At 37.7% G+C, this 15,835-nt stretch overlaps 1 protein-coding gene across 2 annotated transcripts in view; it reads right to left on the reverse strand.

Annotated features, from left to right (window-relative positions):
- The window catches only part of Ca-alpha1T (Ca[2+]-channel protein alpha[[1]] subunit T), a 267,876-nt gene that overhangs the window by 90,011 nt on the left and 162,030 nt on the right, over positions 1-15,835 (reverse strand). Inside the window, exons 10-14 of one of the 2 annotated variants that reach the window (XM_069834966.1) lie at positions 15,198-15,410; positions 14,403-14,553; positions 9,979-10,292; positions 6,087-6,238; positions 4,822-5,025 (exon numbers count right to left, since the gene is read on the reverse strand). In XM_069834966.1, the coding sequence (XP_069691067.1) occupies positions 4,822-5,025; positions 6,087-6,238; positions 9,979-10,292; positions 14,403-14,553; positions 15,198-15,410 (1,034 nt within the window). Of the gene's footprint in view, positions 1-4,821; positions 5,026-6,086; positions 6,239-9,978; positions 10,296-14,402; positions 14,554-15,197; positions 15,411-15,835 lie in introns of both variants that reach the window. The other variant, XM_069834967.1, reaches the window with a different exon arrangement.

Below are 15,835 nucleotides of genomic sequence, written 5' to 3' on the forward strand. Positions count from 1 at the left end.
ACTAAAAAAAGAATAACAGTTCAAGCATATAATAAACGTATTAATACAAATCATAATATCTTCTGTGTATGTTGTAGAGGAGGATTATATATCATTTTGGGGTTTCGCTAACATAACTTGTAAGAAAACTGAAAGCGGTGTGATGGAGTAAACCCTTTTTCATTAAGAAATGAATTATTTTTAATGAAAGCGAAACATAATTCGAATATTTTCCTAAAGGAATTCGATAAAGTTTTTGTTTAACATGCCAAAATGTTTAATAAAATTTCTATTTCATTAACATTAATTTTAAAATTGGTTTTAAATAAACAAACTAAATTTATTCTTGACAAAAATTGCAATATTAAAGTAAAGTAATCCCACAAGATAATGTTAGATTTTCAGATATAGTTTGTAACAGAGAAGCATTTTCTTTATTTTGTTGGATTTAAAGATTTCTTGATATTTGAAAAGTCATCCTCGTCCAAGGAGGAGATGGATTTATATAACGACTTCACAAACCGCGCCTGTAGGAAGAAGACTAAAAGAGTGTCCCCAATAGGTCGGAAGAGTTCTCTGAGTTTCTAATTCATCGTTACATTTACCCAATAAATTGGCAAAGAAAACAAAAAGAGCATGTACAAAGTAAATTATATAACGTTTACAGCACTACTGGATTACTATTTAATTTTTTATTTAGTCTATATTGAAGTATTAAATGAATAGATTTAAATTTGTATTCGCTAACCGGTCTCTTTTAACTGAACAAGTAGTGCTGTCATGTAACAAATAAAGCGTTTATTTCGTATGAAATAACTAACATTTAATCGATAATAACCAATACTAAGCCAAGATGTTAGTGAAATAAGTGCAATCTGAATTAAACCGTACATATATTAATAGATAACAAAACAATGAGAATTTTGTAATGTTATTTTCGACTCAAAGTCAATAGGTAAAACAGTTGTACTTGGCCACCGATAGTCCGCGTCACACACAGATGAAATTTTCATTCCTAGAGTTTGTGGTGATATTTGAAGAGAAAAACTTTTCCGACCAGTATGGTGACACATGTACAAATGTAAGACATAGAAACGAGACCACAGAGGGAGACAGACAGACAGAGATACAGAAACAGAGAGGAGACGGTAAGAAAATGAGGAAGTGGATAGAAATAGACAGAAATTGTGTTTTCGACAGATCAAAAATAAAAAAGTAATTGTTTTTCATGTCACCCCTGTCACTTCTCCGAGAGATCTCAGAGATATATGAAAGACTGACGGGGTTCCTATTGCCTGGCCCCATCACAGAAAAGAAATAGATCAGAGACAGAATCTTTAAAATCTACTGCACCATCTCCTCCCCCTTACGACTTGCCTCTGTGTTATATGATTTTGCGTTTTTTAATCAAGGTCAACTGCAGTTACTTTTCTCTTCGACTGTAAATTATGAATTACAATTCTCCAAAAAGAAAAAAAATCCCTTTTTAAGGGCATTTACTGAATTTCAATTAAAGGACTTACGCGAAAGTCTTGAAGTCTTTCAATTTTGAAAAACATTCTGTAAAATGGACAGAATTTAACGATTGACACAAATTTTGGAGTCAAAACAAAGAGTTTGAGTTTTGACAGTATACCAGACAATGCTATTGAACTAAAGTGTGGAACAAGTTCTGTCTATAGCGAATGTAATTGACTTTATATGGTTTTGAGCTTAAATATATTAATTAATTTAGGCTAATACACTGATAAAATCAGTTGCAATGATTTTAGGCTATGTCGTCACAAATTCAATTGAATAATTATATATATTTTTTTAACTTATAGCCTACTTATAACGGCAAGTTTGACTTCAATTTGGATATTGACGTCAGTTGACCGCATGAATTAAAATGTTATTTGTTAAAATAATGTGTACTATTACAAACGTATAACTACAGAATCTGAGATAAACTAAAGCTCGAATTTGAATATAAGAGCAATACATTTCTGGACGTTTTACTACGACATATTTCGCAATGGCGGGATGAAAATTATGAATTATTTTAGTTTTATAAATACGTATGTTGATTGAAATTCCGTGTCGTCATAAAAATAATTAGCTATCCATATGAGACTCTTGAAAGATAAACTTTAGTTTCAGCGCTAAATAGACTTTTCTCCTTCTAGTACATACTGGCTTTGATAAGACGGCATCTCGAAGCAGAGATCGTTGATTAGAAAACGTCTGAGACGTTTGTCGTAAGAGAAAGCGGCTACAACGAAACGCTGAGACAGAAACAAGATTTAAGTGTCGTCATTTTTGTTTTATCTATCTCAGGATGAGAACTGAGATTTTATTTACGGTGATAATAAAAAAACAAAATATAATTGAAATTATTTAATGAATTGATATGTATTAATTTAAATGCCTTTTTAAGTTATCAAATTGAAATATTTCTTTTAATCGACAGTTTTAAAGAAATAAAACATCTACTAACATTGGGGACTGAAGTGATGAAAATTGACAGACTGGACGCCTCTTTGTAAGGATATCGAAGTTACCTGTAATAGAACTACTACTGAGTGCGTTTTGAGGAGGGCTGTACATTTATGTCCTCGGCTACGTAAAAAGATATTAAATGTACCTCCAGAGCTTACAAGCGCATTTCATAACTAATGCTGTCATTGGTTTTATAGCGACATCATTAATTTTCTCCGTAGTTTCTATACTGTACCGCCATCGACTACAAACGAAAATGAATACGCGCACATTATCGACAATACATTTAGCAAACATTGTTTCAAAATTTCTCTGTCGTCATTATCAAATAATTGATTATTAAATATTCAGTGGATACCGATTTTAATACTGATTTTCAGGAAAAATTTTTACATAATTTTATGAGAAAGGCAATTGATCAGAAATTGAATTTTAATTCTAGGTCAAATTCAAAGCGATATTACTGTTTCGTAAATGTATAGTGGTGTCTTTCAAATCCTTCTATATATTCGTAAATAAAATCTAGCTGCAATTACTACGCATTTTCTGAATCACTTTACATACCCGTGTGTAGGTCCATGCGAATTTTTTTACGGAAATATGCACGTGGAGGAAGATTAATGCTAAAATCACTTTATTAAGTAAACCTTTGACATATTAGGCTAATTATGTTGTAAGTACTCCGTATTCGATGTTTACTATGTTTCACTTATATGCTATTACAATTTGAATAAAAATCTCTTAGCAGTATTGCAATAACTATTTTAATTATCATCTCATCCACTGTAAATTATAACGATATATACGATCCCCTCGTTACAAAAAATTCCAAAATAAACGCTTAATATTACTAAAAGAAGAAAAATCTGTTAAAATAATCTTAATGGACTATTCAACGTCTATTGAGATCTGAAAAACTATCTGAAAATGTGGAAATGTTCGTTACATTGACGGAGCCATTAATATTGAAAATAATTTTAATCATAGCCAGATTTTAAGCTGCCAAATCTTTCACGATTATTAACTTCGAAGACAGAAGTTTCATTATATTATATTCTTTTTCAGTACTGTAATATAATAGTGTAGGTATATGAATTTTAGTTCCCTCCCAAGAAGATATTCAAAATGGCGTAACAAAACGAAATAGAAGAGATTCAGATATACGTTGGTCAGAGAAAGTATTTGTGTAAATTTGAATGGTGCAGCTTTTTATTTCAGGGTTTCCAGACCATAGCCGTTGAAATTTGTATATGATCTTAATAAAGAATTATTGTATGTTATTACTTGGCATAATAAGCAATGTTATCAATGTGGCTATAACATAGATTAAGACAAGATACTATAAAGGGAAAAGAATATAAAAATACATTTATATAAATGTATATCCTCCTCAAAACGCGTTAACATCAAAACAATATCGCCCTATTTGCGTGCAAAACACTCATGACCTCGAACTCTGCACATCTACTTAAAATTCATTCCAATTTCACATCGCAGCGCCCTATTTCCCTAGGCCACTATTGCATTCACCACTATAAATTGATTCTGCATATGAGATGGGCAACCTGAGAGACATTCAAGCGAAACTATTTGCTATACGGCAGCTCTCATACTAAATCGGGGTCGAAGGTTAAGAGTTTCACAAAGGGTGCTGCTTATTCAGGGCTCTGTAGACAGGGCGAAGTATCTTGAGGCCGAGAAAGGAGGATATCATTCTTGGCCTCATTACTTGGTCCTAATTAAGATATAAAAATTTTAAATACTGCTGACATCAGATGCTTAGTAGCCTATATCATCTGACGAGCTGTATTTTAATTAATACGCTACTATTCAATTTCAGTTTTCCGGACCTAGACAAAGAGAAGTATTTTATGAAAAAAAAGTCAACTGACAGACATAGCAATATGCAAAAAATCTTTTGTTTTTCAAGCAAGAAATTTAACTACCGTAATATATTTTTCATTTTCTATGTTATGTATGAAGGAATATCAAACGGGCTTATGTACAATGGGAAGGTATCGAAGGTAACACAAATATATGGACATCACTTCTCCACAGCTAGCGGGCGTGATTATTTTTGTAGATATTTTATGAATGTAGGACTGAAGACATTATCGCACAAAATAATTAGCCTGAAATGTTGCAGACACACAACAGGTAGGTAAAGATACACAGAAACAGAGTTAGAAAGAGTTCAACTTCAAATGTGGAATGGAAAGAGACTTTTAATATCCTGTCATTCATATGTAGCATGTGGTGATAGGATAAATTGAACCTTTTTCAGGAGCCGCGTTAGCCGTGGAGGCGTGTTGGGGTGGAAGGAGAATTGGCAACATCGAGACACTCACTGCTGCCTCCTACCTGAATATGAAGATGAAAAGAATGAGCAGCGAGAAGAAGACGGCGACGTTGTCCATAGTGCGCAGCATCACGAACAGCTGTCTGCGCAGATTGGGCATGAATCGCACCAATTTCAGAATGCGCAGCAGGCGGAATGTTCTCAGCACGCTGAGCCCTGAGCTGCCCTCGCCGTCGCCCAGGTATGTCTGGCACATCTCGATCACGCTGTGTGCAAATTAAAAGTCATCAACAACAGCCGCACACGGCACTCGAGTACCGACACCATACGGGAATTAAAGAGATAGCCGTCGCCAAAATATCTATAACCCTTACATTCGTAACAAATTAAATGATTCGTAGATCATTGGTCAAGCGAGTTGGTCAGCTCATGTTGATAAATGACGCTCCAACAAGTCGATAGGTCAGTGCGTTGCAAATAGATTTAAAATAATGCTCAATATGTACTACGAACATAACGGTTGTCATTTGCGCCAATGGAAGATTTCAGTATCGTTTCTCTATACCCATCCATGTTTTCCGTTATAGCTGTGAGTTCTATGTTGTAGATTTAAAACACATAAAAAGCCTGTCTATTAATAAAATGTTTCTAGGAGAAATTTATAAGCCACTTCTCGCATACGTAACAATTAAACTATGGCAGGCATCATTCTTGCCTTCTATTCCACATCGTAGATAATGAATTTCGTCTTATTGGAGCTCTAACCTCTGAAATTAAGGATTCAGAACGTCTTATTTTCCGTATCTTGAGACGTTAAAATTCAACCAACCAATTTTAACTTCAATATTTGGATTTTCACAGTAACTGGGTGTGAACAATAATTTTAGATTCTGAACTATATCTTGAGATTCACAGTTTCACACATTTCGTATCTACTCATAAGTTCCATCATTAGGATAACAATGCCCGAAACATGTAGGATCGTCTACTGGCTCAAACAACTGACTCATTTTTCGTTCACATTCTTACATTTTTCTTACTACCTCTAATCAATGTATAATAAGTTTTAAACAATTTTATTGTAATAGCTTATTCTATTAAATAGAGGCCAATCTTACTTTGACAAACCTTTAAATAGAGCGAGATAAATTCTTTTGAGTTTACGTAAACTCAAATATAAATTTATAAATATAAACTGCATTCCTTCCGGTTTTTTGGGCTAGTTCTGCACAACGTAATCAATAAATCTGTAGATACGTGCGACGATTTTAAATTATCCTTCACTTTCTGCTCATTAATTTATCTGTACTGACAGAATTAAACTCACCTTAGCACCACTATGACACCATCGAACACGTTGAATCCATTGCTGATGTAAGAAAAAGGTCCCTCAGCGATGATTTTGAGCACCATCTCCACAGCAAAGATGGCCGAGAACACAATGTTGCTGATCTCCACCACTACCGTCAGCACTTCCGGCTATAATACAGGAGCAAAATGATTCAGAAAGGTAAACTTTTTTATTTAGCATTCTTTTCAAGATAGACATAGATGTTGCACAAAGACGATAAGACGATCATGTGACATTAAAGGGGCAATGATAGAATGCTATGACCTTCATGACTCATGGCTAGCGCGTTTGACTGACATACAAGCGAGACTGGGTTCAATATATAGTTCCGATTAATATGGCTTTCGTGATGGACAAAGCGAAAGTTGTGAGATTTCCTTCGGGGTTCTCTTGCATTGCATCTTCACTCACCAACACTATTATCTCCTGTTGAAAACGCTGCATTTACACGTCATTATGAACAACGTATTCCATGCGTGTGACCATTGCATTGACCATGGTGGAACATTGATCCGGTCTCATAGCCCCGAATCAATGTTATTGCGAGGCTATTGTAGTTTCATGGATGTTGGTGTGAAGTGCTCTTCTTTCAACATGCTGCACAGATATGCGTCACAAAACGTGAGATCGGGACTACGGGATGGGTAGGGAAAGTCTGTTCCTCATTACACAATTCCACCTGAAAATAGTTCCTGTAATAGTAGGCCTACTGCGTTACTCTGGGCAACATGTGAAATTGCTTCGTCTAGGTCATGCCTGCACAAGGTTTCCGCTCTCCGAGCCAGCTCATAGCTCATGAGCGGAATGTAGATATTAGCTGCGCTCGGTATAGGGTGGACTGGAAGAAGGGGTGATCTCGTACAAAATATACACAAAAGGGAAGTACTAGTACGAATGTTTATGAAATGAATTCCCGTTCAGTGTTTGCAAAACTGTCTTGGACTTATTAATTAATACAGACATATTTATTTTACAGAAATAATAGAAGTTTTATACCTACTTAAATGCACGATATCATTTTGTTATATTTTTATTTATCAGTACTTGAAAACGAGGTTTTATGCTGTTGGCAGCTGAAAGGAACAGTAGCCTACTGATCGTAATGATCGTTACAGATATTCGATGCCTGCCTTTATTAAAGTTGATTATAGAAAACAGTTGCTCACAAATATAAATGTTGAGCCAAACATAGCAATCATTTTCACAGCCAGCCTGTGTAGTCGTGGATATTATTGCTAATGTTTAGTCTTGTAAAACTCAACCAGGCTAGTAGTATTATTCAAACGATCTTTAGCCTTTAGACCACATTGAAGATCAATAAGTCCGAGCTGTAAATCGTTAAATGTTGTTTTATTTAACGGCGCTCGCAACTGCCGAGGTTATATGAGCACACTTAAATGCAATCGAGCTGGCCCGGAATCGAACCCGCAACCTCAGGCATAGAAGGCCAGCGCTATACCAACTGCGCCAACTAGGCCCACCTGTAACTTATATGGCATTGTTTCAACTGGTGTTGAATTTATTATGATAACTTTAAACTTCTTTCCAATTAAGACAAGATTTTTAGTAGGTTATTTTACGACGCTTTATCAACAGCTTATATTATTTAGCGTCTGAATGAGAAGGTGATAATGCCGGTGAAATGAGTCCGGGGTCCAACAGCGAAAGTTACTCAGCGTTTTCTCATACTGAGTTGAGGGAAAACCCCGGAAAAACCTCAACCAGGTAACTTGACCCGGGAATCGAACCTGGGCCACCTGGTTTCGCGGCTAGACGCGCTAACCGTTACTCCACAGGTGTGGACCTTAAGACAAGATCTTGGAACCTAGAATTAAATTCATTTTGAACTTCAATTAATTTTTGCACATAATCGTTTAACATGGCTTCATCACGAGCAGTTTCTATCGTTCGAAAGTAAGCCATATTACCTTCCCGAAACTGACTTACGAAAAGTGTAAGTTTACGACTGAAATCCCGTAATTTATTCAACATATCAACACTGAGCTGGCCTTTTCCCTGAAGAGAGATATTAAAATTGTTGAAGATTAATATCTTTAGTATTTTTATGTCTGGACTGGTAATGACGCATTATGTTACCTATGTTTCTTTCTACTTTTCAAAATGTTGTGGCAGATAAAGCACTGAGTATTTACTCCACCAGCTATGAAAAAATAAGCATTTTCCCATGCAACATTGAAAGAATTTGCCTGATCACTACTTTTCCGTCTTTTAGATTCCTCCATACCGTACTGTAGCAGTAGGTAAGCAACGTAAAACAGTTACTGAGAATACACACTGTACTCCACTAGATAGCTGAGTGGTCGTTTCCCTCTCCTCTATCTGTAGCAGGTCTATGTCATTCTGACGTATCTTCCTCTCCGATTCGGCGAGCGGTAAACACACAGCGTATTCCGAATCTCACCGGTCCGGTGGGATCAATGACGTCACGTTGCAACGAAAATAAGGAACAAAACTGCTGGAAGAATCGATGCTGTCATGGCGACCGTGTAAGTGGTTATCTGTGCTACGCTAGCAAAATTTTGCGAAATTTTCGTACTGCCATCTCGTTCAAAGAAAAGAGATACAAACAACTTATTTCTTGAACCGGTAGTAATAACTGGTCCATTGACATGTTCGCTCATAAGCCATTAACATATTGTTTTTACGTTGTGCTCATTACAAACAATGCAGCAGAACTAAAGCAGAACACACCGCCATGACACAACAGTGCACGATGTCATTCGTCTGCTAATTCCCGCCCTATACAAGAACCAATCAGATTCACTGATGGAGACTGCCACTACCTCTGCAAGTTGATGGCACCGGTGCGACACCGGTGGAGCATCAATGACGTCATCGGTGGAATTCGGAACACCGTGATGCCATCGGATTGCTCACCGGTGAGATTCGGAATACGCTCACAGCTCTCCCGCTCGGAAGGAGCGCGCGCGCTCGTTGAGCGCTGTTTGTGCAGGTATGGTCTAAGTGAAACAGCACCTCTTGTTCAAATTCCAGACGACGAATTCCACAAAACAACTGCAAATCAGTTACTCACTTGTTCCTTGTACACGGGAACAGTAATTTTTATTTGCTATCCATTTTTAGTTGGTTATTTAACGACGCTGTATCAACTACTAGGTTAGAGTCGATGGAATTGGTGATAGCGAGATGATATTGGGCGAGATGAGGCCTAGGATTCGTCGTAGATTACCTGACATTCGCCTTACGGTTGGGGAAAACGTTGTAAAAACCCAAGGAGGTAATGAGCCCTAGCGGAAATCGAACCCGTGCCAGAGCGCAACTCCGGATCGGCAGCCAAGTGCCTTAGCCGACTGAGCTACGCCGGTAGCTCTATAAATCGTTATATTCTACGCCCAACAATGCCATGTTTGGGTATTAGAGGCCACGTTGTTAATTTCTCCGGTTGAAGTGGTCTTTAGGCATATTCCTATGATTTCTAGCATGTTCTGCTATTTGGAATGCCCACTTAAGAAAACGTGGCATTCACCATACAGGTTCGCTAACACATGGCCAGAATAACATATACGAGACCTCAGTTAATGGAAGATCTGTATGCGGTATTGGCATGCACCAGTTTTCTTTACCATAAGACTCACATTGGTTTGTTCAGTGTGCAGTTCATCAATCATACGCAGAATGCTATACATACAGTTCAGTCACCTTTTCTTTGCAGCACTCTGTACTAACAAGATGAGAAGCTACGCACTAAACCATTGGACTGCAGTGCATTCAAAACTGTTTACAGTAGAAGGAAAAATAAAAAAGAGATTAAAATAGGAAGGGTATAAGTGAACAATAAAGTTATGTCAGGAATTCCTGATATTGGCTGAATAAAGTCCTTACAGACCTGGTTGTGGTACTCAATGCCCATGCTCAGAGTGTTGATGAGGATGGCCAGCAGGATGCCTTGTTGGAAGTACTTGTGCTCCACGAGCGCCTTAATGATGCGTCGGAATCCGTGCAAGAAGGACGCGCAGCAAGAGGCCATCCAGCGCCACGGCACCTTACCGCCGCCCCGGTGCCTCTTCGAGACGCCTCCGCTCTCCAGCATCATGGCCCAATCGCCGCTGCAGGGCTGTTCGGAGCAGCATATGTCGTGGGGGTCGTGCTCAGGACTGCTGCACCACCGCGGCCCAGTGTCCTCTCCTAAGGCCTCCACTCCTGCTTAATATCGACATACGCGTCTTGTTTTATAATTCAGTAACACTGTGTCTCTCCTTAGATTAATTATTAATGATGATAAAAAACGAGACAAAAATGAATGCTAATCCAATTTCTGTATGAGTTATGAACACAGCATTGATGACATTACCCGACAACGCAGGAAATATAACATGAGGTCCATTAGCCACCAAATTAGTTTTTAAAGCAAAAAAAGCACTGAATGATCCAGTGAGCAATCGACCGTCACGCGGTATAAATGCTGTCGGCGCGCTAGCCAATACATATTGATAACTCAAACTTCGCATCCTCGATAATACAACGCAACAGAATTCGATTCCGTAAAGAATTATTGAAATATACATTTTAAAATGTGATGTATATACTTATTTCTGCTAAGAAAATACAAGATGAAATTGTGAATGTTGTTCCAGATACTTCTGGCATCTACTTGCAAAACTAAACATCACTCACTGTAACTACACTGAGAAATGGTTGAAACCTATATCTCCATCATGCACATTATTTAAACTCTCCCACAAAATCTGTCCTTGTGTTCAGAATCACCAGATCGTAGTTTCTGTGTAACACTGATTTTCAATTTTAATTTTAATAAATTTCTCGGTCCTTTGCACAGAAACATGAGAAACACTGTTTGTTGCGAGATACACAGAAGCAATATTGTAGGGAAAATCATTGGAAGTCCCACTTCCAGTCTTCGGCAATTTATTCACCACATATACCGTGAAACGAAATTGAACTCTGCTCGGGTGGAGTGGGCCGTGTAATAAGAACCTAAAAGGGAGAGGTTAAACTAAGGGAAAGAAGAAGAAGAAGAAGAAGAAGAAATTGAACTCTATCACCTGAGAACTGAACTCTAATTGTTTATGAAATTCACATGCCGACTCCGTTAACATACATGAACAATGCATGAAATCCTTTGTGGAATGACGTATACTACTCACAGTATATCTTCAGCGTTGACGACCGTTAGGTTGGAAAAAGGCCGACGGTATCTATGGTTGTAGTTTTCTGATACGAATGCCCGTTCTTCTTTAATTCTGAAGTCCACTAACGATCACTCAGCGATCAAGATATACTACGAACACAAAGTAAAACTAGAAATACTTACGTCTTAACCACAAGAACGTCCGCACTCTACTGAATACAGAAGCTGTTTCCTTGTTTATGCATAGGCCGGCCTTGTAATGAATCTTTACCGTGAGCGCCAGTGCTGTGTAGAAGTCTATTGCTGAATGGATCATTCAGTATTATGAGATTATAAACCATTAACAATGAATCCACTTTAATAAATTATACCTATACATGTCAATCGGTTTTCACCGAACTTGTCACACATGTAAATATTAAACTATTTTTTATTAGGAGTATTAATTCTTCTTACATTGGGACTATATTGTACCTCGAGTATTTATGCCAGGGAATTCATATGATGTCGGTCTTCCATAAGGCAATCTAAGACATGATAAGTTAATGCCAATGGACAAATTTTCATGCCTTAGGCATAGATTCGAAACTATTGCAGTGACTTCGGAGCAGGGATAAAGTTGTGCTTTAATAATTAATACTTACGTATACCACAATCGGATGCCATTACTAATAACATATCATTATATAAAATTTACGTATATTTTTGTGTGATTTAACTGCAAGTTACGTTAGTTTGTGTTTCGGTATTTCATAGTTATAAAGTTACGAGTACATTTATTAGCTGCTGTACATAGACGGCTGAAAATATTGTCACTCATATAAGTATCTGCTTTGTCAATAATTAGTAGACGCTTATATGAATATGAACACTTACGTCAGTTAAAGACGAATATACATATACAATATCAAATAATTGAATAGAAACTCGTCTTGAGAGTGCTGACCTCATCTGCTTATTATTCAGAGGGCACAATTTTTCACTGATTTTATGAAACAGCAATTAAAGAACTTTCTCCCAAAACGAATTAAGTACACAAAAATGAAATTTTGCTGTATTCCTAGTATTCTTTGCAATCGTCAGAGATCTGCTGTATGTTTTCCCTCGAAACTCACTTCCATGAAGTAAATATCGAGGCAGAAATATGACGATTTCATGCAAAACAAATTAAGTCCATAGCTCGATTTCTTTCGAGACACGTTAAATCCTGTCCTTCCCGCATTTGTGCATGAAACAGAAGTTTTTTGCACCTTCACATTTGTTCAGGAAACAGAAGTGCTTCATGTATGCGAATTTGTTCAGGAAACAGCTGAGTATGAAGATGGCCGCTGCCAGCTAAGACATGGAGAACGAAAGAAGTTTCCTTAGTGAAAATTCGGAGGTTATAAGTACCATAGGACTCGGAAGTTGATGACTTAAAACCCACAGAAAAATTGCCTATAAGATGACCTCAAATTTCTGAAAGTATTAAAGTAAAATTGAAAAAGACCATGATTTTAATAGTAAAATACAAACAAAATAATAGTGTAATTCCATCTGTGGAAAATACATTCTCACCAAACTCAGTCACTAACCATTGTAGAAAACTTTGTCTGCTTTGCTTTTCTTTCGGCACTTTTACATCTTCACTTGTGAGATACAATATGCTGATTGCGAGCACCGCGGCTGCAGTATTTGTCCTGTTGCGTTGAATGGGGAGAAGCATGTAACACAAGTGATCAGGAGTCAAGGCAGATGCAAAAGAAAATTCTTGTAAGACGATATCGAATTGCGTAAGCAATCTGCAGATGATTCTCAAATATAGACTATGTGTACACCGTAAAAAAGTCCATTCATAAGCAGAATTGGCCAAAAATGCAACAAAAGGTAGAACATGTCCTAACCTAAGAAATGGCCAACGGACAATAAAAGACCGAAAAATGTAAAAAAAGAAGAAATGCAAAATAAAAGTAAGCTATATTAGTTCGTGTTGAAGTGAAACGAGTTTATATTGCATCCTGCATTGTATGTGATGTCTCAGAAAAAAGACGATATTTCATCAATTTACGAACCCTAGTTATAAGTGAAATAGGCACTTGCGATTCGAATTATCGGCAGAAGATATACAGCAGACAGCAAGCGAGTACGTGATGAATTACAGTATCATGTTTACATGGTTCCGCATATTGCTAGAAGTTTCGCCCTGTTATGGTCAAATGTTCGCCGTTGACCCTAGGGCAGTAGATAGCAACTTGTTGCATGCAAGTTGACGTCTTTTGTTTTAGTGGGGTATTTTACGATGCTTAATCAACATCAAGTTATTTAGCGTCTGAATGAAATGAAGGTGATAATACCGGGGTCCAGCACCGATAGTAACTCAGCATTTGCTCATATTGGGTTGAGGGAAAAACCTCAACCAGGTAACTTGCCCCGACTGGGATTCGAATCCGAGCCACCTAGTTTCGCAGTCAGACGCTCTAACCGTCACTCCACAGGTGTGGGCCAAGTCGACGTGTATGATAAGCATTTTGTATAATTCTTTTCTTTAAAATTACGTTTTATTTAACAACGCTCGCAACTGCAGAGGTTATATCAGCGTCGCCGGTGTGCCGGGATTTTGTCCCGCAGGAGATTTTTTACACGCCAGTAAATCTAGTAACATGAGCTTGCCGCATTTAAGCACACTTAAATGTCATCGACCTGAGCCGGGATCCAACTCGCAACCTCGGGCACAGAAGACCAGCACTATACCGACTGCGCCACCCAGGGCGACTTTTTGTATAAATGTAAGGTATAAATTTACAAACACAAACATGTTTTGCTCTGTTCCTAGAATTTTGATCAATAAAAAGCATCACACAGAATTTGTATTAATTTATTTCTTTAGAAATGGTCCTATTTAAAACGTAGATTTAAACTGAGGATTTATTGTTTTATCAATGCTGAAAACACAATATATTTGTGTACAACAATGAGAAACTATCGGGAAACATCCAACATAAATCGTAACAGCATCCACAGGTTTTTGTCCTTCCTGTCAAATGCCTGAAAATGGACTTAACACGTTTTGGGAGAACGCTCTTCAATTATTGGTGGAACTGCGCCTACAATAAATTAATCTTTCAGTAGCCTATACATTTTAGTACCACAAATCCTTTCTCTAGCCGAGCTATAATATTTACCTCCTTTGCTGAGGGAGGAGAAGAAAGGACCCAGCCCAAGCTGACCCGTGGGAAGGGCGGCGCTGAGTGCCCCACTCAAGGCCAAAAGCTCCTGGCAGGTCATGGCTTCAGTGCCCATCATGCTGCTTCCAACACCGCTGCACTCTACCATCTGAAAAAAAAATGGAAAAAGATGAGCAACATCTTCCGGTACTTAGAATTCGTAGGTTCGCAAGTTATATTAAGTCAGCATTCCAAAAGTAGCTATATTACAAATTTTGGAGGGAGGGAAGGAAGGAGAAGAGCTTTTGTGACATTATCAAACAGATAGGGGGATTCGGGTAAAGAGAATATGGAGCAGAGTTTTAACTTTTCAAGTAGAATATTGGCATTTTTATATAAATTCCATTGTCATAAATACTACTTATGAGAAAATGTTATTACATAGGAGCTAGGAAATTGTATATAAAGCAAGATGAAAAAAAATGTAAGAATTGTTCGAAAATTATTTTTATTTTAATGCAGATGTTTTTAAATAAAGACCGCATATAAATTTCGATACCTACTCTCACCATCTGTTGAATTTATCTTAAGTCTGAACTGTTCATTTATAGTACTGTGCTTGCGTACAGACATTGAATTATTGGGAGTAAAATATTCAGACTATATTAGCTAGAAATTTGAAGGTCATATTGAGGTTTGCTTTCAGATAAGCTGGAATTGTATATTACCTAGAGATGAAGAGGTTATTTGTACAGCATGGGATGTGAACAATGCTACAAAGTCGACTTCTAGCTACCAAGTTGTCCTCTGTACCTGCGGCTGAGGCGAGATCGCCGCTCCAGGCCCAGTACTGCCGAGTGCAGGCCATAGGTTGTCATCGCCCGTCTGTGTCATCTTCTCGCTGGAACACACGTTGCGAGTGGTTTCGCCACCTCCATTGGTACCGCCACCGTGAAATAGCACAACATCGCTGAACATGACACTGCTGGGCCGTCTCTGGTTGTTCCCCGTTGGGCTCAGCAGGTTCTACAATAAAAGAACTCTGTTACCGTTTATTCTATACATTTTAAGTTCTTATCTTATGTCTATTGGCTGAGTCACTCACTAAGAAGGAACTGCCTACTGGGGCAGGGCATGGTTGCGCCCCACGGTCAGGTAAGATGCAACAGATAAAAAAGGGTCTCTGTTTTGTGGGCATAGTTGCTCCCCGTTCTCATCAGGTAGAGAAAAGGGACATGACATAGTTGCGCCCCGATTACATAATAAGACATACCGTGAAAGACTCCGTTTTTTAAACCGCATGATTGAGGAATTCAGAAGCGATAAAATAGACAAATACATGTTCTTCAAAAATGCAGCTACAGTACCACTATAATATTTTAAAGTAATTTATTTATTTTATGACAATCATTTTCGTGTGTACTATGCCCATCGGGGCTCAACTATGCCAT

This window comes from Periplaneta americana, chromosome 9 (genome assembly GCF_040183065.1).
Source record: "Periplaneta americana isolate PAMFEO1 chromosome 9, P.americana_PAMFEO1_priV1, whole genome shotgun sequence".
NCBI classification, from domain to species: Eukaryota; Metazoa; Arthropoda; class Insecta; order Blattodea; family Blattidae; genus Periplaneta; species Periplaneta americana.